This window comes from Erpetoichthys calabaricus, chromosome 8 (assembly GCF_900747795.2).
Source record: "Erpetoichthys calabaricus chromosome 8, fErpCal1.3, whole genome shotgun sequence".
Lineage (NCBI taxonomy): Eukaryota > Metazoa > Chordata > Cladistia > Polypteriformes > Polypteridae > Erpetoichthys > Erpetoichthys calabaricus.
The window spans coordinates 160,024,259-160,049,347 of NC_041401.2; the positions used below are offsets into that span (position 1 = coordinate 160,024,259).

The window sequence follows — 25,089 nt, forward strand, 5'->3', positions numbered from 1 at the left end:
GTATAACTAAAATAGCAAGGTGTATGGGAGGCCACAGGCAGCGCGGGGAAGGGTTTGGAAGAGGACGAATAGGAATCAAGAAATGCTGTGTCGGCCGCGTGTGGGCGGGACTGGTTTTGAAGTAGAAGCAGGACGAACCAGACGAGAAATATATATGAGATATTCCAGCTCTCTGCACATTTAGAATCCTTACATTTTATACCCGATATCACTTTCATGATAAAATGCATAAAAGTATGCATGTTACAATTTACAGATAAGTCGTTAACTTTATTTAAATAATGAACACCGTTAATAATTACACATGTGGTAGCAGCACGGAGGCAGAGCGATAGCGCTGCTGTCCAGCAGGGAGTAAAGTCCCTGTTGTTCTCTTCCTGGATTTTTCATATTTTCCTGGTGGGTTTCCACAGTGTGCTCTGGTTTCCTTCCAAAGACATGAAGGTTTAGGGATTTGGTGATGCTAGTGTATGTGTGTGCTTGTATTCAGCTTGCAATGAGCTGATGCCCCATCCAGGGATTGTTTCTGCCTCGTGCCAAATGCTAGCTAGAATGGGAGCATCCCTGGATTGATGGATTTAATCATTAAACATCCATCCTTTTCAGAGATGTTGTGGCAAGGTGTCCTCTGAATTCAATGGGCGTTTCAGGAAATTCACAACACAGCAAAGCCAAACCTGTTCTCACCATGATGATATCTCGTACATCCAACTGGTGGAATCTTCCAGATTACCGTAAAGTATGTGCACAAGTATAAACAGTACAATGCTTGTGTAGAAGTAGCATCCGCAGGAGCACTGCATGTGAAGTATAAACCTGGCATTAGGAGGCTAATGTTTTAATGTCCTTACTTTTGATTGGAATCATTTTGCCTTTATCCCACACAGCTATTTGCTCATGCTGAAGCTTCAAGTGACCAAAGTCACCAGGCAGATCATGGTGGTTTGACTTTACAACTCTGTATGCATCAGTTTCACTATCTGTGTCAACATCTGATGACCAATTCATACTGTCATCACTATCGCTTGATTCAACTAATGGCTCAGTTTTAGTTTGTTTTAAAACTGGATTTGCAGCTTTGATTCTACATATCTCCATGAATACTGATGAGTTACCATAGAGAAGAAGAATGCATAGAAATATTCATGATTTTTTTTTTTTTTTGCAGTATGGTATTAATTAATCCTCTAGATAGGAGTTGAATACCATCTTCAGCATTATTTGGATTTAACACTGCACATGCGATAAAAACAAGTTAACCAGTGTTTTACTCAGGGTTACCCATTTTTACATAGAATTTTGAGCCTGAGCCAGGCTTGGGATTAATGCCAAGGAGGTAAAAAAAAAAAAAAGTTGTAATATTACACTAGACTAAGAAGAAACACTAGTGGCTGCATTGGCTAGCCAGGGATAAGGAAGCCTGAAAGAAAGAGACAGAAGTAGCACCTTCTGCAGAGCTGAGGTGCTAACGTGAAGCTTTTTCATTGGTCCAGTCTCCACAGGCCCACTGGCCAGAGTATCATTCTGGCTGCTTCTCAGTTGCCTGTGCTGGGAGATTAGTGGGTCTTCCTCTTCCTCAGCAAGAGTGTAGCCCTACAATATAGAGGGGTGAAATAAGTTCAAAGTCATTGTAGCCTTCAGTAACTACCACATTAAATTGTGCAAATTCTGACCTTCACAATGCGACAGATGAGGACGTCATAACGCTGGTGGTTTATTCTTTGCTTCAGCATGACTTTATTGACCATTGGAATAAATATCTGATACTGTATGTAAAATAAAAAGAAGGCAGAGAGAGAAGCTCAGAACTGCAGAATGGATATAGGGCTTCCTGAGACACATCTTCACACATGAATGAAACCAGTCTAACCTTCTTGCCAAGCTGAAAGACTAGTGAGGACAGTGTGTCCATGGCTGTGGTACGCAGGTCTGGCGTGCCATCCAATGTGCGTACAATAGGGTGAATGATCCTAGAGGCATAATCAGTAAAGTCTAGGGACTCAGCCAGTCGGTCCAGGGTCTCCAAAGCAACTCTGAATGTAAAAGATATACTGGTCAATTTAACACACGGACAAGCAATTCACACTTGACTTGGTACTCATTTATCCATCTATCAAAAGTTTCTATCATGAAATGATAACATGCAATTAAGCCTCCACTTAATAATACTTATCTAATTCTTATTTATTTAGAAAATGACTTTACCCAGGTTTTAAATGCGGGTACATAATATTGTTTAAATTCTTCTTTAACTGAAACTCTGTAATATTAACTGACCCACACAGTAACAACAATTTCTAGTACATCCCAAAATATATATTAACTTGGGTGCACATCACTGTCTAAATGTCTGGATAGCACACTGGAGAGCCAGCTGCTTTACTTGCCTGCTTCTGTTCTTCTCCTGTTGTGCCTTGGGCCTGCTTGGCAGGTCTATACCATGTGGATATCTTTTTATGTATTCTTTTTTATCTTGTTTGACTGTCTTTCACAAGCACTACTGCAAATGTGGCCCCTCAAACATTGTCAACTGAGCTACATGTTAAAAAGCCCCCTAATTTTCTGTTACCTAGACTCTGTGATTATTACTATTACAAAGAATTAAACTTCAATTAAGCTGAGCATTAAATGTTTATATAAGACTCAGATCACAGCTGTCCACTCAATTAAATAATCTATCCAGCCATTACAGATGAATGTCTTTATCATGAGAGCACAGAAAGTTTGCAGTCCAAATCCTGACTAGTCACAGTAAAAAAAATGTTTAAAAATGTATATCGCTAGCATGATGAAAACATATTTTCAGGGGTCCCTAGTCTAGTACAACCTCCTACAGAGCATAAAGTGCTGTTTCTAGACATAAAGACATTATGTTCTGGTTGGGCCCACTCACTTGCGAGCAGGTTGAGGCACATCCTGTGCATCAAACAGTTTGACGATTGGAGGAAGCAGAAGATGTAGGTAGTCATCCAAATTGGCACCAAAAAGTTGAATGGCATTGAGCAGCTTAAAACAAAATAAGAGAGCATGAGGTAGGACAAAGGGGCTTTGCAAATATCTGAAATCTATTAGAAAATGGTACAAATGAAGTGTGATTTAAAAGAGGTTTAAGTGACTGTTAATTCAAATTGCTACAGCCAGGAGAAAAGGGAAATGAGACTTTCAATCTTTTGACACTTTGCATTGTTCAAAATGATTTCAAGCTCTTTCCACCCTGACTCATTTCTCAGTTACTAGTACCAGCCTCTCACCTTAATGGTGACACTGCGCCCTGTACTGTTGTCATGCATGAAGACACGCAACATGTGAGGAATGAGCTGGGGAAGGTACAGCTTGAATTCTCCTCCAAGGGCCACCACAATCTGCTCAATCAGGAGGATGATGGTGTTCTGCATAGGATTGTTCGGAGTCCAGTATTCCTGAATAACAAAGTTGATAAAGAATTTGTGAAGCTCTAGCAACCATTCACCTACACCACCAGACAAGGGGGAGGACTGTGCACTGTTTTGCATTTGAATGACCCTGGCTGTGAAGGCTGATGACGGCACTCAACCGACAGGCCAGCCCTCCACTTCCTGCCCAGGGACCACTTAAGCTTTTCCCCGCTTAACAGAAAGAGTGAAGCTTTTGTTCGATTACCCGCTCGCTCTCATTAGTGTAAATCCTGTGGCTGAGTGGAAAGCCAGCAAGAAAAGTCAGACTCCTCATTTGCGCAACAAAATTCCTGGCAAATCTGCTTTGAGACTCAAAGTGAAGGAATGTACTTGCTTTCTTTTACAATTTCCTCTGCCACTGAAGCTGCCTGCTCTCACACACTTACCCTTATGAGAGTGAAGATGTCATCCATGTATGGCCGGATATGAATCTTCACAAAGCAAACCAGCATCCCCAACTGCTGAAACAAATACTGGAAACACACAAGTATTAATTATATTGAACAAACCAAAAAAGTGACATGAGCAAGTGAAGGAAGCAGTACATTGTATCTATACAATAATTAAAAGTGAAAGTCTGTCAGCCCTCCATAACAAGACCTTCAACAAGTTATGGTCAACATAACAACATCAGCTGATTTTTTTCACACTTATAGAGGATGGATTAGCTTGTCTTTACAGCACAGTAAGTAGGAAGGCTGTACAAGAAGAACACGGCAAGTGGAAGAGGAAATCAGGTAAGAACATTAGCCATACCTCACGATTATTGGCATCACAGACACGGATGACATTCAGGAAGGTTGGCATGACCTGTGGCAGGAACTGTACACATTTGAGGCCCAGAGACTTGAAGATAAATGTAACTGCCTGCACTACCATAGTGTGATGGTTGGACAGGGATGGATCCCGAAGAATACGCATAAGTGTGACAATGGCAACAGCTGGATAGAACTCATCTAGAGGAAGGTTGCCCATGTTGACCAGCATTTCACTGGTACTGTAGTCAGCTGGAGAGACAGAGAGCACCAACTGCATTAAGTATAATCAACAGGTAATTAAACCTTGCTCAGTAATACAACCACACCCAATGAATACTACACCACCACCACCCTTACTGCTTGCTCCAGAAGTACACAACCAGTATGTCACAACTCACATTTTTGCCAGATGACAAAGCAAACACATTCTCAGATGTCTTGGCGCCATCAAGGAAAGCGCCAGTTCCACAACTTTTATTCTTACAATGCGCTCAAGGTTCCAGCCTTTTAATATTTGCTCATTTATTACCTCCCTAGGGCCATCTGTGATCTTTCTGGCCGGCAGGATGTCTAGAATATGTCGCAAGGAATTATTTTTCTTTCCTGCAGACCTGAGCACAAAGTCCCCAAGAATTTCCCAGAAGCCCTACAGCTGCATAAAGAAAAGCAGCTGCTTTACTCCTATTCACTGCATTAGCAGAAGGGAATTCTAAGCAGTAAGAAGAGCCAGAAACATTCAGACCAGACACCCCTGTTTGCAAGAAGAAAGGAATATAGCACAATACCTGAATCTTGGCTAGACTTGGACTCTGACAGGCTCACAGCAGATGCATCACGGGACTGGTCTATCATCCCTATGTTCACTTTATGTTTGTATGGGTCCAGAGCTCCCAGCAGCCCCAACACACGGATCGCCTACAAGTAGACAAGCACACTGCTGTGTTATACCATGAGTCTACTGCAGGCAGTCCACCAATGACTCAGCTTGAGAGAAGTCTGTAGGTAGATTTTCAGTCTCAACCCAGTACTCTCTTTGGCAATTGTGTTTTATTACTTGCATTGTCTCCTTTGATCTACCCCCTTAAACATAGCTTTAACTTGACTCTACCTCAGGTTTGGATCCACTAAATGGTGTGCTTTTTTTAAAAAAAAAAAAAATTAATACAAACTTAAAATAAATAAAACTTAACTGTTATCCAACATTGAGAAAGATCTATAGAAACAGATCAGTTTTCAGTTTTTTTTAATATTAAACAAGAGACCAAAAGCCTAGTCTGAATGAAGTCCCAAGTTCTACCCTAGCACACTGTGAAGAGAATTAGAACACTTTTTTGTAACAACTTGCAAATCAAATCGCTTGTCTAATAAACTAGTGCAAATGGTATAATCCAAAACTATTGAAATGGGTGTTAATAATTAGTTTTAGGTAATTTTTGAACACAAGTTTCTCTAGTCTACTGCTAAAAAAAAAAAAAAAAAAAAAAAAAAAAAAGAAAAGAAAAGAAAAAAGCAAACATAAAAAATTCTTTCATTAGTTTAGCAACAAGAGAACAGCTAAAGTATAGGTTAGGTGTGAGGTGCATTATGAACAGCAATAATTAAATAAAATACATACTGTCCTGGAGTGCCAGATCTTCAGTTTTTAAAATAATACTTATATTTTTATTATATTTGCTCAGACAAACAAGATTAACTAACACTTAAAGGAGCAATTAACATCAAGCCATCTTCTCTTCCTGAATTGTACCAGTAATCTATCACTTTAAAACATCTGTTTCAACAGTTTGCTTCAGGCTGTGATTGACCAGAAACTTAGAGCAAAGTCTGACGGACAGCCAGCTTATCACTTGGAAACAGAACTTTGACAGCCAGCCAATCAAAGGTGTGTAATATCCCACATCATGAAGCCCCACATGGAAATTTAACATAAAAGTACTGTATGGCTTGTCCGATGGGACCAAAGGAGAAGAAACAGCGACAACAAAAAGAACAGGAGAGGGCGAAGGCAACATCAGAAGAGGAGATCAAGAAACATGTGATGGTTTCATCTGAATGTCAGTGAAAGCATCTTAAGAATAATGCAGATAGCCAAGTCAAAAGCTGTGCCAGGACAACTTCCAATCCCTGACATTCTCCTTAAGCTTTTTCTAAAAAAAAAAAAAAATCCAGGCTAATACTATCAGTCTTATTTTCTATTATATCTTGCTTTATTTAGTTTTATTATTTTATGTTAATAAATACCACTTAACTTTATGTTTTCTATACTTTGTTCTTATGTATAGAGTGAATCAAATAATAAACTGAAAATTAAGAAACCTGTGTAAGGAGTTAACCTTACAAGCAAGTAACGTGGCTATCAAGGCTAAGAGGTGGCTCCTCAAAAGAAAGACAACTGCAGTAAAAGCAGGGCATATTTTGAATTCAACAGAAATCATCCACTAATTATTAATTATTTGACCATATTCCAAAGTTAAAATCATCTAAAGTCACATTCATTTTCTATTCTCCATTGGGTTTTGAGTATAATGACATCTGCTAACATTTTAGTGTGCTATTTCAGGAGCCAATTTATACTTTGATGGTGCAGTACAATCACATATCTGAAGATAACTGACAAAATCTTTGCGGACTTAACAAATTAAACTCTTGACATTTCATAGTGTAACTGAGAGAATATTCCAATCATGGAATCTGCCAACTGATGCCAGACACACAATGTATGGTCTCTCCTGATGGATTTACTGAAAACTACTTAGGAGGAATGTCTGTAGCATACTGCAACCCTATAAATTCAATCCACTTTCCAATTAATTAAATCATTATCCAGTATACTTCAGTGGTAAGACAACAAGTTTATCTTTAAGTTCGAACTATTTTATACTGTTAACGTTTTAATCTGCACAGTTATATGCAAATTCATACTACCAAACAACTTGGCTTTTAAGTTGTAGTGTGCCTATTCTGCCATTGCATTAATAGTATGAGGCCCAATTTAAATTAGGTCCAAGGCCTACATTATACTGAAAAAGAAATAAAACCACGGATTGCTTTTCAGCTGTAAACATACTTCATATTATGAATATTACTAAGAAAGCTGGCATTTTTGGTGAAATATGCCTTTAAAAGCACTGTATATGGCTCTATCAAACCGATAAACTTTCATTGAATCCAGTCTTGGTTACTACATTTACTTAAAAAATGGACATCCTGTATAATTCACTTACTTCTCTACGAATTCCCTGGTTCTGCTCTGTCTTCAGGAAGTTTAGCAACACCTCCAGCAGTGAAGGGTATTTGCGATATGGTTCCACCACATAGCCAGTGCTGGCAACTTGCTGGCCTAGAGTCCAGAGCGCCACCTGCATGAAGATTAGAAGTGGTGAGTATGTTTCAATTTCCCAACCCCTCCACATGTAACCCTCACCAGTTTCAAAATACATTTTGTAAATATGGTCCTATAATGTGTCACAAACATGTAAAGACAGATTCTAGTTTTGAGCAGTGGCTCTCAAAAGAGGTCCAAAACCAGTTAATTAGTAAACAACAAAGGCAATAAAAGGATGGAAAGGTCAAACAGATCTTTCACTTAAATTTTCCCCTCCAGAAGTAAACCTGACAGGTTATATTCTGGTGAATAGAATGGGTTTTCATCGGACAGTACAGTGAAGGGATTTTCAATCTTCCCAGTAGTATAAGAGATTGCCATAATAAATGTGTACACTGAGGTGCTCTGACATAGAGAAAAATTGCTGTTCATGCAACAGAACACAAGTAAACAGGTGTCTTTAAGCTGCATGGTGTAACTGGAAAGCACTATAAGCTTTTTCTGCTGCTGTTGTGACTAAACCCTCCAGGCATGATAAGGCCAATGTGCAACTGTGTGTAGGAGTGTGTGTGCTAGAATAGGACACATTTATTTTCATGACTTCTCAGAAACACCTGTAAGCTTTCAAAAGAAAATGGTCATTTGGAAACAGAACTGCAATTCCACTTTTCCTGCTGTCCCCTATAAAAACAGTATGATCAGATTTCCCTGAAACGATTTGATTCATGCAAAAAGTATTAACTTTATTCACCGCTAAAATATTCCAGACATTTTGGCACAGTTCCAACCTTAATCTGAAATCCCGGTGCCCTTCTCATTTTGTATGAAACTAACCCCAAAGCATGAAAAAAAATGCATTATGTGGGAAATACTTCCTAAAGTAACAATTTTAGTGGTTGTTTGTTGTACCATGGGTCATTTACAGTGACAGTATAAGAAAAAATAAGTATGTGTTTTTTCCAAAATATGAATAAGTATTAAAATGAATAATGACAATATAATATGTCAAACACTTCCTGTGTGTTCTTGACAGCATAATATTTGCTGGGACTGACTTGTTAGGGGTCATTAAATCATTTCTACACAACTGTATTGTGCATGTACACTTTTGGCCACATCAACTAGGAATACTTATACAAATTTCAGCCTTAGAGGTCTTTCATATGGCTGTAGCCATCCCCAAGGAAACCCAGCACTGCTCCCTAATGGCCACCTGTAGGATGCAATTAAGTAAATATGGACACCTAGCCATTATATAATGACATTGAACGAACATGTCTATTGTAATAAACCACTACTGCCTTCCCTTTTGGAGTTTTCTAGGCCACTGGCTGGCTTGTGCAGCTGTCACACTTGGAAACATAAACCATTAGTATTCAGCACAACCTTTTGTATTTTTAATAATAATATATTTTATTTATATAGCGCCTTTCCCATGCTCAAGGTGCTTCACAGAGTCTTAGAAAAAACAGCAGGGTATATGTAACATTAGATACAAATGCTTTCCTGAGTAGAACAATGAAACAGATAACAAAGCATTAAATAGAATAAAGAACAATAAACCAGAGTAAAATACTAAATTCAATACTAAAAGAAAAACCTAACAAATAACCTAATTTGTGATACCAGCAGATCAGTAGCAGTGCCAGGATTTTATATTAGGGTGGCCTGTTATTTTTATTACTGTTAAATATACAGTACATTCATTTAAAAAAAAAAAAAATAGAAGTCCAGTCATTCTAACATGAATGGTACTTTTTTTTTTTTTTTTGCACGTTCAGTTTGACTGATTTTTGTTGGCACTAATTTAATTCCACTTATACATGGCGAAGATAAATTGACTGCCTACCTTTTGTTGATAGGTAAGACATATTAGCCCATCGCAAAGCACAAACGGCCTAATGATATCCATTATAATTTTGAGAGGTATAGCATTATATAATAGCAAACAGTCCAATTACTGGTCCCACTCCAGTTCCTTTAGTTTTTGTATTAAGCTTTATTATTTCACACTGCCTTCTTCGCCTGGAGAACAATCTCTTGTATAATCCCTTTGTCACACTCCAATATCCTCTGTCAGTTTATAGAATCTGTTTCATTTTAGTAGACCAAACTATCACCAAATTCTCCCAACCTACGTGTATGTAGAGCATCTTATTACCTGTCTTTTTGCAAGAGATGATGAATCTTGAAGCATATCCATGATAATTGGGAAAAGCTCATCCATCCATTTCCTCATTTCCAGCCCACTCACCTGAAATCAAAAAAGGTGACCATGTGTTTTCTGGGCATTATGTTACATAAAGGTGCTATAAATTGATGCTCATCATGTCCTCTCTTCTCTTCAAAATGTGTTCTGAGAAAGAGGGGATGGAGCCAAGCTTACAAAGGACATACCTGAGCAAGCTCTCCAATGGTTGCCAGCACACTGATCACCACACCAGGGTTTGGGTCAGGATCCTTAAGCTTGAGGATTAAAGCCTGGAGTACACATGAAAAAAGGCAGTTAACAAGTGTGAGTAAAATGCCACAGAAATGTAACTTAGAAATGGCACATTTTCTCAAGAATTTAAATACAGCAAAATACAATCAGCAGCATACAAATACACTTCAGCTCCTGGACTGCATCAAGTCAAGGAACACCAATGATAATGCTCCCTGTAAGAGTTGCCAGTAAAAGGGATGTATGTACTAGTGTTATATAGGGCTTGGCAGGTGTCCAACAAAGTAAACAATTACAAGGGGATGTAACAATTTACCTTCAAAATGGGCTCCATGTAGGGTCGAATGAGGCGAGGGGCATTTGATACTAAATGGCCAAGCATGCGGGCACTCTGTTCCTTGTTTCTGCCAACACCGCTGTGCTCCAGTTCAGTTAAAATCTGCAAAGATATATAACCAGTGTTAGAAAACGTACCCTTTATATTCCCGTAATAGTCTTTCTTTCCTAGTGAACCTATGTCATTGTGGAGCCATCTGCTGGACGTGCTAGGAAGTACAACACTTACCTGAATTAACATCTTACGCAGGAATGGCATCACAAAGGCTGGATTCATGCTGCTTAACCGGCCAATTGTACAAATTGCCAGCTCGCGGATCTCAAACACTTCATCATTAAGTGCCACAAAGAGGGCTTGCAGGTTCTCTGCCTGTGCCAAATGAGCATCAAAACGCTCATCCAGAGATGCCAAAACACAGTAACGAATATCAGGATCTACAAGTGGGAAAAGGTAGAGTTGTTAGCAGCAGAGGAAATGTGGATGGAGGGTGCAAGTTAAAATAACTCAGTGTTACACAGATGAAACTGAATTAACATTAAATGTAGCGCAACTCTGTTAATTGATAGCAGTCATATAGGGACTGGCTTTACGAGTTCTACAAAGAAAAAGGCACTTTACAGGTCATCATGCATACAGGGATATTATCCGAGAACAAAAACAGACAATCCAGATCCTCACCTGGGTCTGTGATTCCCACGACAAGCAATTTACTCAGAACGTCAGCCACCACCTGCACAGCTGTCTGGCTCACCACATGTCCATGTCCCCCAATCAAGTGTATGGAAGGTGTGAGGAGGCGGGAGCAAGTGCGAGCTGCCTCCATCCGAATCTCCTTGTGCTCACTGTTCAGAAAGTGGTCAGCACAGTGGCGGACAAACTGTGTAAGGGAATGCCCTAATGGGAGAAACACACTTTTTGAGAAAGGAAGTCAGAAGTCAAAGTTTGTGGATCATGGATGGAGAACACAGGATTCTCTCTACACTGTAAATCTTGCAGAAGTCAGAATGAAGCAATATAATCAAAATAAGTTTCTATCGTGAGCACCTTTTCATTAAGAGAGAACTACAGAAACCAGAAGGCAAAAAACTGTTCGAATAATATTAATATAACTGCCAAATGTAAAGCACCTTCAAATTCAAAGCTTCCAAGAGTACGTAATGCCAATGTAATACTGCCCACATCACTGGCCTCAGGGAGGTTGCTCAGACTGGGTGAGGCTAACTGATGTGCCAGTCCTCTAGGCATTCCAGGGTGTCTCAATGGTTTGTGCATTAGCACCAGGGAAAGCATCTTTAACAGGCCATCCTGGATGTCCTTCTTCAGTTGAGGAATCTGGCGACTTAGGTCATAGAGCACTGCTGTTAGAGCTGGGCTGCCAATGAAGGAAAAAAAAAGGAAGGATTTCAAATGGTTGTTTGCAAGATAACTAACCCTAGCCATTAAAACTAGTCATATCAGCTTGATCCTTGTGATTCTAGAAGGTTAACATTTAAAACACAATGTTCCCTACATAAATAATGAATGTGTCCATGCCTGGCCATGGGGCGCTAGCAGACAGAAGCACCTCAGATGATCAACAGAAACCTGTATGGCACTAACTGTTGATAGGAAATCTTGTGTTGACTTACCTGAGACCCACAGCCAGCATTGGCTCCAGCAGCTCTTTGATGTCTTGCTGTATGCAGGGCCCCATGGCACGTGACAGCATGCTAATGCATGTGAACACTGTTGCATCCACCTGGATGGTCTTCTGTCTCCTGGAATTGAAGGATATTCAGAGTGACACCATGGTTAGGATTGGATTCCTTTATGGAGGGTGTTCAACAAAAAAAGGACCACAATATCAAATAAATGGCTGGGTTAAGTAGCCAAGGAAATAATGCATTTATTTTAAAGTTAGGAATGGCTATCACCTCTGCTGATAAGATTAAATTAGGGATGACAGCAGTTACCAAACTTTTAATATCACAAGTATAAGTGATCATGGAAATAGAGGATGTTGATCTCTGACCTAATACTTTTTAAGCCCAACATACTTATGAGCAAAATCCTTGGGTGGCAGGGCAGCTTTGATAATTTCCAGGACTTTGGGGAGATAAGGCTGGATCTCACTCCGGACAGCCACAACAAGAAGCCCCAAGGCTTGGAAAGCTGCTGTCCGTTCCTTCTCTTTCTTCAGGCAGCCAATAAGGTGGCCCATGGTGTCAGATAAATACTGATCTAAAATAAAATAAAAAAGACAATACTGAATACAGTGAACTGTGTGAAAAACAGACTAACATAGGGCTGGAGAATAACTAGAAAACAAAACACTATAAGAACTGTCAGAAGAATGGTTTGTAACATTCAATAAGCAGAAATGGTGTCTCAATATTCTCTGCCTCCTTTATATAAGTGAAAAACTACAGAAAATGAGAATAGAAAAGGGCAACAGATGCTAAAATATGACAAATGTAAAAAAGATGAGAGAGAAGATCCAATGATGATTCACAGCATGAAAACAGTCAACACACTTGAGTTTTTTGATATGGCAAGAATATTACCAGAAGACAGCTGATATGACAGAGGTAGGAATTTAAAGTTGTTAGAAAAGAAAAGGTGGCAACACAGAGGTAAGTAGACCATAAGCAGGCAGTAGACACAGCAGTACCGAGCAGTAGGGAGCCGAGTTAAGAGAGGAATGAGAGGAAATAAACATAGCAAGTCTAAAGAGAGATGACAAATGGGAAAATGGTAGCCTAAGCTTACAGCACGCACAATTAAAAGAATTACCAAGGAGTTTAAAGCATGTATCCATTTTGAATGCTTAGCTACTGACAAAACAGATGAATTCGTAACTTAAGGAATTGTGTTCCACCTGTAAAAGAGTGAGGCTGAAAAGCTGCCAGACGGGGTAGAAGGTTGAGGATGGTCATCTGTATCAGCGGATTCTTGCTAGTTCTATACTTCAGTACCCATCGGCAAACCTTAAAAGACACAAGAGAGGCTTGACATTAACATGAACAAGGTGTAATATCATAAGGTAAACATATTAGACTTGTAAAGCTCACTTGGTCAAACCGTTCTTCCATTAGCTCCCGGCAATAACGACTTTCCACCAGAGTAGATTTGTTGGGAATGGGAGCTGCACCAAAGCTCAGGATGTCCTGTGAAGAGCTGTAACCCAAAAGTCCCAGCAGAGCATTGGACTGCTGTGGCTGGACTGACTGGAAGCTGCTGAAAGGGGTTATGTGGCGTGGCTTTGCTCCAAAACCCATCAGATCCTTGACGTACTTATCATGCACCAACTGTTGCTGGGTAATTTCTTCCATCTCTTCTCGCAGACGCTGCAAAAAAATGCACAAAGCAACTTTACAGAGTTGTTACATCAATCTTGCGTTCCACTTGTGTGACAAGGGATCAAAGTCATCTTATGATACCATATGAAGTAAAAAAGGTAAAATCAGACAGACTCCATTTTTATTGACTCTGTGTTCAACACCTTTACCTGATATCTTCAAGGACCTTGGTTTAAGTCTCAGTCCAGTTACTCTCTGTAGCATTATGAACTATATTTTAATTTCTGTGTAGGTTTTGTTATTGTACTCATATTTTCTCTCACATCTTAAACATGTGGTATTTTTAGTTTAATTGGCAACTCTAATTTGTGATAGAATAGCATCCTGCACAACGTTGGATTCTGTGTTTTATCCAATGCTGCAGACAGATATTTCAGGTTAACATGACCCCACAACTGTTATAGCAAGATCAAAAACTGGGTAGATTGGGCAACTATCTGCAAATAAACTGAAAGGTGCTGCACATAACAATATGGCTACATTGCTTACTCCTACATGAATCTGCTACATGTTTCTAAAACATGGACTTCTACATTTTCCCTTTTTGCCATATAAAGTCACCAACTTACCTCGCCCTCCATACTACTGATGCGTACTAGCTCATTCAAGATGAGCAAGGCTCCATGAGCTCGATCATCACGGTTCATGCCTTTTTCCTTGGCAAGGCTTTCATCAAAACCCTTCTCTGCTTCTTCAAAGGTTTGCTGATAAAAGGAATTAAAACATTAAATTCAAGCTGATAGTTAATTAACAGTTTCAATTTTACTATGCATCTCAGAGGAAAAAAAAAGAAACTGTACAAATGAAAAACCACCATTCAGCCCTCTCTTTTGCTTAGGTAACATTAAGGCTGTTCCAACATTTTATCCCCATATATTTTTTTTTATTATTTTTGAAGGAAAAAAAAATTGCATACAATCAAGTCGAACTTATACAACAAATGACTCCATAGTCAAAGTAGAAAAACAAAGATATACACATATACATACACATATACATACATATACATATACACATATACATACATATATATATATATATATATATATATATATATATATATATATATATACATACATACATACATACATATATATATATTGTGAGGGATTGCCGGCCATATATTCCGACCAACACCTCTAGGCCACCAGGTGGAGCTCTCCCAACAGCATGGAGGTTCCCCGAATTCCAGCAGGGCCTTATGGACCTTGTAGTTTGTATGCACAGCCCTGCTGGATACCATGGGGGCCACCGGGAGCCGCTGTGGGGAGGCTCTCAGACTGCTATGTGCCCTATAACCCGGAAGTCCGTCATGAACACATGACCGGAAGGAACAGCGTGCTTCCGGGGTGAAGAAATGGAGTTGTTATATGACCTGGAAGTGTTCCTAGTCACGTGGACAAAGAGGGCAAAACACTTCCAGGTCAAGGACATAAAAGGACTATGGGAAATCCCAGACATTGAGCTGAGCTGGGTGGAAGGGTGGCAACGCGTCTGGGAGAGGAGGATTGGTTTATTGAATTGATTATTGATTTATATGTGTAGTGTGGAGTGGAGGGTGCTTTGTGCATAGTATTATCATAAAATAAATAATAACTGGAGTTTTACCCGGTGTTTGGAGTGGTACCTGAGGGTTCAAGAGGTCGATAAAAGCCTCAACTGCTACAATATATATAATGTATATACAGTACTGTGCAAAAGTTTTAGGCAGGTGTGAAAAAATGCTGTAAACAAAGAATGCTTTCAGAAATATAAATAATGATTGTTTATTGTTATCAATTTACAAAATGCAAAGTGAGCAAACAAAAGAAAAATCTAAATCAAATCAATATTTGGTGTTACTACCTTTTTCCTTCAAACCAGCATCAATTCTTATAGGTACACTTGCACAAAGTCAGGATTTTGTAGGATTATAGTCAGGTGTATGATCAACCAATTATACCAAACAGGTGCTAATGATCATCAATGTCACACGTAGGTGGAAACACAGTCATTAACTGAAACAGAAACAGCTGTGTGGGAGGCTTAAAACTGGGTGAGGAACAGCCAAACTCTGCTACCAAGGTGAGGTTGTGGAAGACAGTTTCATGTCATGGCAAGATTGAGCACAGCAACAAGACACAAGGTAGTTATACTGCATCAGCAAGGTCTCTCCCAGACAAAGATTTCAAAGCAGACTGCGGTTTCAAGAGGTGCTGTTCAAGCTCTTTTGAAGAAGCACAAAGAAACGGGCAACGTTGAGGATCGTAGACGCAATGGTCGGCCAAGGAAACCTAGTGCAGCAGATGAAAGACACATCAAGCTTATTACCCTTTGAAATCGGAAGATGTCCAGCAGTGCCATCAGCTCAGAACTGGCAGAAACCAGTGGGACCCAGGTACACCCATCTACTGTCTGGAGAAGTCTGGCCAGAAGTGGTCTTCATGGAAGAGTTGCAGCCAAAAAGCCATACCTCCGACGTGTAAACAAGGCCAAGCATCTCAAGTATGCATGAAAACATAGGAACTGGGGTGCAGAAAAATGGCAGCAGGTGCTCTGGACTGATGAGTCAAAATTTGAAATATTTGGCTGTAGCAGAAGGCAGTTTGTTCGTTGAAGGGCTGGAGAACGGTACAATAATGAGTGTCTGCAGGCAACATTGAAGCATGGTGGAGGTTCCTTGAATGTTTGGGGCTGCATTTCTGCAAATGGAGTTGGAGATTTGGTCAGGATTAATGGTGTTCTCAATGCTGAAAAATACAGGCAGATACTTATCCATCATGCAATACCATCAGGGAGGCGTATGATTGGCCCTAAATTTATTCTGCAGCAGGACAACGACCCCAAACATACAGCCAAAGTCATTAGGAACTATCTTCAGCATAAAGAAGAACAAGAAGTCCTGGAAGTGATGGTATGGCCCCCACAGAGCCCTGATTTCAACATCATCGAGTGTGTCTGGGATTACATGAAGAGAAAGAAGGATGTGAGGAAGCTTACATCCACAGAAGATCTGTGGTTAGTTCTCCAAGATGTTTGGAACAACCTACCAGCCGAGTTCCTTCAAAAACTGTGTGCAAGTGTACCTAGAAGAATTGATGCTGTTTTGAAGGCAAAGGGTGGTCACACCAAATATTGATATGATTTAGACTTCTCTCTTGTTCATTCACTGCATTTTGTTGATTGATGTAAATAAATGATTAACACTTCCATTTTTGAAAGCATTCTTTGTTTACAGCATTTTTTCACGCCTGTCTAAAACTTTTGCACAGTACTGTGTATATATATATATATATATAAACATACACACACACACTTTTAAGGAACATCGAAATATCTTCGTAATGTTTAATTATTCTATCCTTCCAGTGTCGCGCCTGCCACAGCATGAAAACAGCGCGAGGCAGGAACAAACCGTGAACAAAGCTCAAGCTCGCTAGCGCTGTGGCACCACGTAAAGTTAAAGTTTTATCTGTATAATATAATCAACATATTTTGTTGCATTTCATCTTAAAAATGATATCATCATCATATGTAAATATGTACTTTATACAGTGGCTCAGGTTGTGCAATATTATAACTGTATCATAAGTACAATTACGTCACGGTAACTTGCAAGTACAAACAGTTCTACAAGGAGCACTTGATGGACTGATTGAGTGCGTGTATAGTTCTTGGGATGAAACTGTTTGTGAACCGCGAGGTCCGAACAGGAAAGGCTGTGAAGCGTTTGTCGGATGAGAGCAGTTCAAATAGCGAATGGCTGAGGCAGCTAGTGCTTGATGCTGTATACCGATAATTCTCTTTCCGATCGCTGTAGATCTGTGATTCACACTCGGATACAGTGATATAAATACTCTCAGTGGTGCAGTGCGAGTAATATGGAAAAAGATGATCCGCTGTGGCAACCCCTAACAGGAGCAGCTGAAAGAAGAAGAAGAATGTGCAATGAGAGTAACAATGCTAAAGCAGTTATGGTATTTAGAATACTTTGACCATTCTGTGGACCATTACATTGTTACAGGTTAATTACAATTAGATGCATTAAATTTATGAATGATATGCGGTTAATTTCAGTGTATTTGATAAAGCCGCTGTCGTGGATGTGGACCTAAGAAAGGGTAACCACACAGGAACAGTAGCACTGCTTTGACGCTGGGTGCCGCCAGTCTGCAAAACCGAGTGGAGAACTTGCGTACGACAGGGTATGAGGTACCATGGAAAAGTGCGTGGCTTTACGCCAAGTGTAGGTTTTATACATCGCGATTTGAACGTGGAAACGTTCTTACACAACATTTCTGTGCGCATGCACCGTTTATACATGAGGCCCCAGGTGACTGACTTGGCCATTCAAGAATTTTCCACTTCTTTGCTTTAATAAACTCCTGGGTTGCTTTGGCTGTATGTTTTGGGTCATTGTCCATCTGTATCATGAAACGCCACCCAATCAATTTGACTGCATTTAGCTGGATTTGAGCAGACAGTATGTCTATGAACACCTCAGATGATGTGGTATGCTTTGGATAATGAGCTGTTCAACGCCTTCTCCATACTTTTTTCTTGCCATCATTCTGGTAGAGGTTGATCTTGGTTTCATCTGTCCAAAGAATGTTTTTCCAGAACTGTGCTGGCTTTTTTAGATGTTCTTTAGCAAAGTCCAATCTAGCCTTTCTATTCTTGAGGCTTATGAGTGGCTTGCACCTTGCAGTGGTCCCTCTGTATTTACTTTCATGCAGTCTTCTCTTTATGGTAGACTTGGATATCGATACGCCTACCCCCTGGAGAGTGTTGTTCACTTGGTTGGCTGTTGTGAAGGGGTTTCTCTTCACCATGGAAATGATTCTGCGATCATCCACCACTGTTGTCTTCCGTGGACATCCAGGTCTTTTTGTGTTGCTGAGTTCACCAGTGCTTGCATTCTTTCTCAGGATGTACCAAACTGTAGATTTTGCCACTCGTAATTTTGTAGCAATTTCTCGGATTTTTTTTTTCTGTTTTCGCAGCTTAAGGATGGCTTCTTTCACCTGCATGGAGAGCTCCTTTTGACCGCATGTTGTCTGTTCACAGCAAAATCTTCCACATGCAAGCACCATACCTCAAATCAACTCCAGGCCTTTTATCTGCTTAATTGATAATGACATAATGACGGACTTGCCCACACCTGCCCATGAAATAGCCTTTGAGTCAATTGTCCAATTACTTTTGAGCCCCTGAAATGAAGGGATTGTGTTAAAAAAATGCTTTAGTTGCCTCACATTTTTATGCAATCGTTTTGTTCACCCCACTGAATTAAAGTTGAAAGTCTGCACTTCAACTGCATCTTAGTTGTTTCATTTAAAATTCATTGTGGTAATGTACAGAACCAAAATTAGAAAAAGGTCCATAAATATTTAGACAGAGACAACTTAACTGTGTATATTATCTATATTTAGGCACGCGGCTGGGGGTGGCACCCAGCCAGGACGCCCAGGAAGACCGGAGGAGGGCTCACGCCTCCTCCAGACCACAAGGGGGCGACCGCCCTGGTTCTTTTGGGGGCCACGGGTACAGAGCTGGGAAGCTCAACCCTGTATGGGCCCGTGGTCACTGCCAGGGGGCGCCCCCCCATGCCTGGAGAACGCTTTACCCCAGCATTTCCACCACACCAGGTAGTGCTGGGGGGGGAAGACGAGTGGGGACACTTAGGACCACGTGATATTTCAGTTTTTTCTTTTTTAATAAATCAACAATTTCAAAAATTCTTTTTTTTTGTCTGTCAATATGGGGTGCTGTGTGTACATTAATGAGGAAAAAAATTAATTTAAATGATTTTAGCAAATGGCTGCAATATAACAAAGAGTGAAAAATTGAATACTGAATACTGTACTTTCCGTACCCACGTATATATATATATATATATATATATATATATATATATATATATATATATATATATATATATATATAGATATATATATATACACAGTGGAACCTCTAGATACGAGTTTAATTCGTTCCAGCACTGAGCTTGTATAGCGAATTTCTCGTATCTAGAACAAACTTCCCCATTGAAAATAATGGAAATCCAGTTAATCCGTTCCGCACCCCAAATATATTAACATAAAAATCAATTTTCCTAACAAATAACACTGATAAATTATATATACTGTAGTCTACCTTTAATAAATAACACTGGTAAATAATATAACTGATTGTTAAAAGAATCAAAACAGGTGTCCAAAGTGCAGTAGAGCATTCATTAAATCTTTAAATAAATAATCCTTAAAACAGTTGTGAAGTGGAGGTTTAAAATACACAAGAATAACAATCCTTTAACACGAGGTTAAAACGTCAAAAGGATGCCGTCTTTAAAAAACAGATGACAATCCCCGGTGCTTCTTCTCTGTTAGCGTCTCACCTGCGGGCTCTGCAACAGGTGAGACACTCTTAATGCAGCTGACCTTCTCTACACCGTCCTGCTTCAGCTGTTTGGCTCGCCTGTTCAGCTCACTGTTCAGCTACACGCGAGCTTGCACTCGCTCGCTCTCCCGCATCGACTGCCTGCCTGCCTGCCTGCATGCCTGCCACCTCCATTCTCTCTCCTCTCTTTTCTTTCACTTCTTCTCCCCCTTAACCGGCTCGCGCTTCTCTATATATGCGGGGAGGACATGGCAGCTGCAGCCCATCAGCCACAGGAACAATCATGGATGTGGGCAGTTTCCCACCTGTGCACTTAAGTGAGAAACGCAGACACCGCAGATCGCGGCTCGCAACTGCTACCACACCCCCTCGCTAAGCCGCGAGCTATACCCACAGCCTGGCTCGTGGCTCGTTACGCGAGCCAATGCTCGTATTTAGATCTGAATTTTTCGCTCATACTTTCCTCGTATTTTGAATTTCTCGTATACAGAGGTGATCGTATCTCGAGGTTCCACTGTATATATATATATATATATATATATATATATATATATATATATATATATATATATATATATATATATATATATATATATATATATATCAGAAAAGGAAAGCAACAAAACAGAAGTCAACCCTCACCCTGGAATCCTGATGTTGTCCTGATATTTTTAAAAGCATTTACTTCATTCCACATTAACTACAGGATGGTTACTGCAAGTAGTAGTTTATTTATGATATCCATGTACTCTGCACAAAGATGTGCTTCCTGCTTAATACCCACTTAAATTCATTTATATCACCACCAAACTTCCACATACACACAAGGTATACTGTAGACATATATTAAGCGGATCTGAACAAGCACACCATATATTGCAAAATCACAGACACATAAGACATATTGCAAATGCATATCTACATGAATAATATTTACCAATAAAAAAATGAACTTGTTTGTAGCATCAGAGATAACCAAATAAGGAAAGCTTGAACTACGTTTATTTATTTAAGCATAGGAGTTGGCTGCTAACTAGCAAAAACAATTTTTTCTGTCTGTCTTCTAACGCAAGAATGTTTAATATAGATAACAGCGGAGAACTAAGCCACAGCTTAGCTTTATCAGTTTCACTGAATCCTTCTTTTCTGATGTCAAGATCAAACATACTGATATAGTCTGTTTTATACTTAACATCCTCATTTTGAAATTTGCTATCAAATAGTCAAAATTAATCAAATTTTGTGTCAAAAGTGAACATTTTTTTACATCACCTTAGAATCTGGTGTCTATGAAAGCTATTTCAGCCACTGAAAGACTATCATGTCATGTCATTTTCAAACTTGCCTCCCCCCCCCCTTCATTTCTTGGTTAAGAGTCTTGTCTTCACTTCAAAAATTCAATTCCATCAAGATTTAGGTTTTGTTTCCTGTTTGTGTGTGTGGATACATCAGAAAGTAACTACATAACAATATTTTACCAAAAAAGCATGTGTTTTGAGCATAATGACTGGATAAATATGCAAATTGTACAAAATGAGCAACAGGAGATTTTTTTTTTCCCCTCATGGATATTCACATCATTTGCCGTTGTACATGCCTTCTATCATGTCATAACCTTCTTTCTCTCCATTCTGCAAGAAAACATGAGACAAATTTTTTCTCGGCCACCACTTACATGGGGTAAGCAGCACATAAAAAAATAGTTTTGGGTGGAGTATTCCTTTCATCCTAAAATTGAAAAGTATATTTGAAAGTTTTCAAGAAAAAGTAATGGAAACTAGAAGACTGATTGTGCATGAGATAGCAGGCACTATAGAAATGAGTTATATATTTCATGACAAGGATAAAATCTGGATACACCACTATGATCTCAAAGTCCAAGGAATAATAAGAACTATGGAAACATGGCAATTCTCCAACACTAAAAAAGTTTGTGGTAAATGCCAGTGCCAGCAAGAGCATGTCCATAGTTTTATGATGTGCATATTAATTTCTTGGCTTTAAAAAGTTCCTGTACTGGGGTGAAAAAATGTGCCTTTAACAGTTTGTTAAAGAAGACTTGTATTATTTAATCTATGCGAGGAATATTGGAATATTTAGATATGATGCAGCTTTTCAGTGAGTTAAACTGTGTAAACAAGACTGTATCATGATTTTTAATGTTGTGTATTTAAATATTACTTTAACAGGAAATTGTCTTTTAGGATAGAGAAATGGTTCAGCAAGCACATAACCATCACTCATAGGACGTCAACAAAGTCTTTTTCAAGAGGGATGCATATACATAAATGAAAGGATATTGGGAGATATAGAAATGTAGAAACACATACTAAGCTATTTTATGACTATTAGATTATACAAAAAAGTAAGCTAGGTAAACTGTGTTTATGTTTGTATGAAGGTATGAAATAAGTGCTTGGAACCTATTGTATTTAGCTAAAAGTAGCTTCACTAACAAGTAACAAGATGCTGATGCAACCATGGCTAATTCTTGCATAATCCACCACCAGGGCACTTTATAATAAAGAGGATTGGAAAGCTCTTCTTTGACATTTCTGTCAGATTAGTCTCCTGCATAAGCATGCAAAATTCACAAGCATCACAAATGGCCTAAGATGAAAAAGATGCTGCAATGCCTTGTACTTGAAACGAACATCTCAGCTGGATTAAGAAAACAAACACCATAATGGCAAAAAGCCAACAAAATATCCGAGATGAAGTTTGTCGTATGGACTTTGGTTGAATCATTTAGGTCATATGCTTTCTTCTATTTTAACTTCTGAAGTTGAATATGCCTGGTTTCTCTGTAAAGAAACATAAGTTTATAAACTGAAATTAACTTACATTTGTTGTTTGCACACTTACACTACCGATCATCAAAGTGCTGGAGGTTTTTATGGGATGAGAGATTGAGATACTTATCCAGGTTATGAAGAATCATAGCCTAGGTCAAGTAGTTCTGTAGTATAATGAGAGAGATAACTCATTCAGATTTAGTCCTTGAAGTGGGAGACATCCCTTGTTAAGGTATTTAGAGGTCAGTAATATAATGAGTTGTGCTTGTTCAGGTTGAACCCTTTAATGTTAGAGAACTGGGAACAAGATCCTAGCAGGAGCACACTCCTGGCCTTTGTTAGAGCATTTAGTGCAAGACTAAGCGAAAGCCATAGCTCTTCTAAGAGTAAGGTATTCAGAGGTTTACCCCTTATGGGGTAGGAAAACTGGCACCAAAATTTGCGCCAGCAGCATGCAGCCTGCCATTGTTAAGGTATTCATAGGTTCTTTCTGGGCTTAGCCAGAACAAGACTTATATTGGTCTCAGCTATTGTCAATATATTCAGATATATTAAGTCCTTTCAGTAGTGGAAAACTGAAAAAAAAAAAATGGTTTCAGTTGCATGCAGCCTGTCCTTTTTAAGAAAGGCAGAGGTATGTATTGTGAGAAGTACATGTTAAACAAGCTTAATAAGCTCAAGAACATTAGTTAGACATTTCTATAATTAACTTGTCGATTAACTTGTGAACGATTTCATGATAAAACAATCAGTTAATATTATAATTTGCTGTAGCAATAGCAGTAGTCAGTCAAGTGCTGAAGGAATGCTGAAGAACATGTCACTACTACTTGATAACAACCACACTGCTCACACTGAATGGGTTCAAAAGGCTAAACTGTAAAACTTTTGAAGACCTGCCACACCAACCTTATTCTTCTGATCTGACCGTTTAAGACTACTACCCTACCTATAATACAACACAACCTATTTTTAGTATAGCGCTCTTCACTGAGTGCAGGTACTGAGTGATATGAACAATTTCAGTCAAAATAGAAATATAGATTATGCCAATTACTAAATACTGAACATGGTACACATATAATATACCCATATATTACAGATGTGGACAAACTTGATGGTACCTTCATAGCTCATTGAAAAAGTGCTGTATGCCTCCTGAAAACTAGTTGTCCCATGTATGCCTGCATGCCTTTGATAAGTCAGTTGATGAGTCAAGCAAAGCAAGTGTGAAAACAGATAAAAATATTGCTTATTCTACAAAGAAACCCACCAGGAAAAAATTCTAACTTCAGGCAGGGAACTCCATGGATGTCACTCCCTGTGAGGAAGCAGCGCTACTGCTCCGCCATAGTGCCGCCCCCACATGTCATTATTATTTAAATGATGTTAATGATTTATCTGTAAAATGTAACATACATGCTTTAATACATTTCATCATGAAAGTGAAATCAAGTATAAATCTAAGGATTCTAAATGTGCAGAGAGCGGGAATCCCATAAATTTAATGCACTCTGTATTGCGGTTACTGCCTGCTGTTGCTGTCACCACAGGAGGAAGCCCCAGAAGCCTGTAGTGATTAACAGCTAGGTTAGTTTTAAGATGTTGAAGACATTCTACTTTAATAAAAAATAAACTACGAGATTAAAGTTGAAATTTCCACTTTAATCACAAAATAGACCTTTTATTTCTTCACTGTGTCCCTAATTTTTATTTTGGCACAAATACACTTCTGTACAGTCTGATGCTGTTGTGAAGGTGCGAAAATAAAAATAAAAAAAAAAAGAACACAGAATGTGAAACCTTTAAATGTATTGTGTCATTATGATGGAGAATATGCAACACTTGTATTCCTTATGCAAGAAATAGATAAAGAAAAGCATCACCAATACATCAAATATTGAAGCACTCACATTGATCCTGTTGCTGTCACAGTAAACAAGGACTTGGACATTACGTTCCAACTTGAACAAAGTGCACCCCACATTTTTTGCTGGTACTGCAACCCGTGCATGTGTCGTGTTAATTTCTGAGGACGTGCTCGGAGGACACGTCAAATGAACGCTGGGAACGTGTGGAATCCATGATGTGTATGCATAAACTGGCCCTACAAATGTCTGAACACATCACCCGTCACTTTTTGAGTGACAGTGGGCTCAATGGAAGAAGACCCAGGAGGACAACACTGTTAAAAGAAAAACATACAAAAGCAAAACTGGAATTTAATAAAATGCATATTGCCCAGCCACAATGCTTCTGGGATAACATTTACCTTATGTCC

At 39.1% G+C, this 25,089-nt stretch overlaps 1 protein-coding gene across 1 annotated transcript in view; it reads right to left on the reverse strand.

Annotated features, from left to right (window-relative positions):
• Positions 1-25,089, reverse strand: part of mtor (mechanistic target of rapamycin kinase) — a 100,608-nt gene that overhangs the window by 54,329 nt on the left and 21,190 nt on the right. The window contains exons 6-25 of the mRNA XM_028807669.2: positions 14,205-14,339; positions 13,348-13,623; positions 13,155-13,263; positions 12,334-12,517; positions 11,926-12,054; positions 11,425-11,669; positions 10,976-11,191; positions 10,526-10,731; positions 10,277-10,399; positions 9,915-9,998; positions 9,679-9,771; positions 7,417-7,551; positions 4,978-5,107; positions 4,191-4,441; positions 3,821-3,907; positions 3,252-3,419; positions 2,894-3,006; positions 1,871-2,033; positions 1,674-1,766; positions 1,447-1,593 (exon numbers count right to left, since the gene is read on the reverse strand). Of these exons, the coding sequence (XP_028663502.1) occupies positions 1,447-1,593; positions 1,674-1,766; positions 1,871-2,033; positions 2,894-3,006; positions 3,252-3,419; positions 3,821-3,907; positions 4,191-4,441; positions 4,978-5,107; positions 7,417-7,551; positions 9,679-9,771; positions 9,915-9,998; positions 10,277-10,399; positions 10,526-10,731; positions 10,976-11,191; positions 11,425-11,669; positions 11,926-12,054; positions 12,334-12,517; positions 13,155-13,263; positions 13,348-13,623; positions 14,205-14,339 (3,087 nt within the window). The remainder of the gene's footprint in view (positions 1-1,446; positions 1,594-1,673; positions 1,767-1,870; positions 2,034-2,893; positions 3,007-3,251; positions 3,420-3,820; positions 3,908-4,190; positions 4,442-4,977; positions 5,108-7,416; positions 7,552-9,678; positions 9,772-9,914; positions 9,999-10,276; positions 10,400-10,525; positions 10,732-10,975; positions 11,192-11,424; positions 11,670-11,925; positions 12,055-12,333; positions 12,518-13,154; positions 13,264-13,347; positions 13,624-14,204; positions 14,340-25,089) is intronic.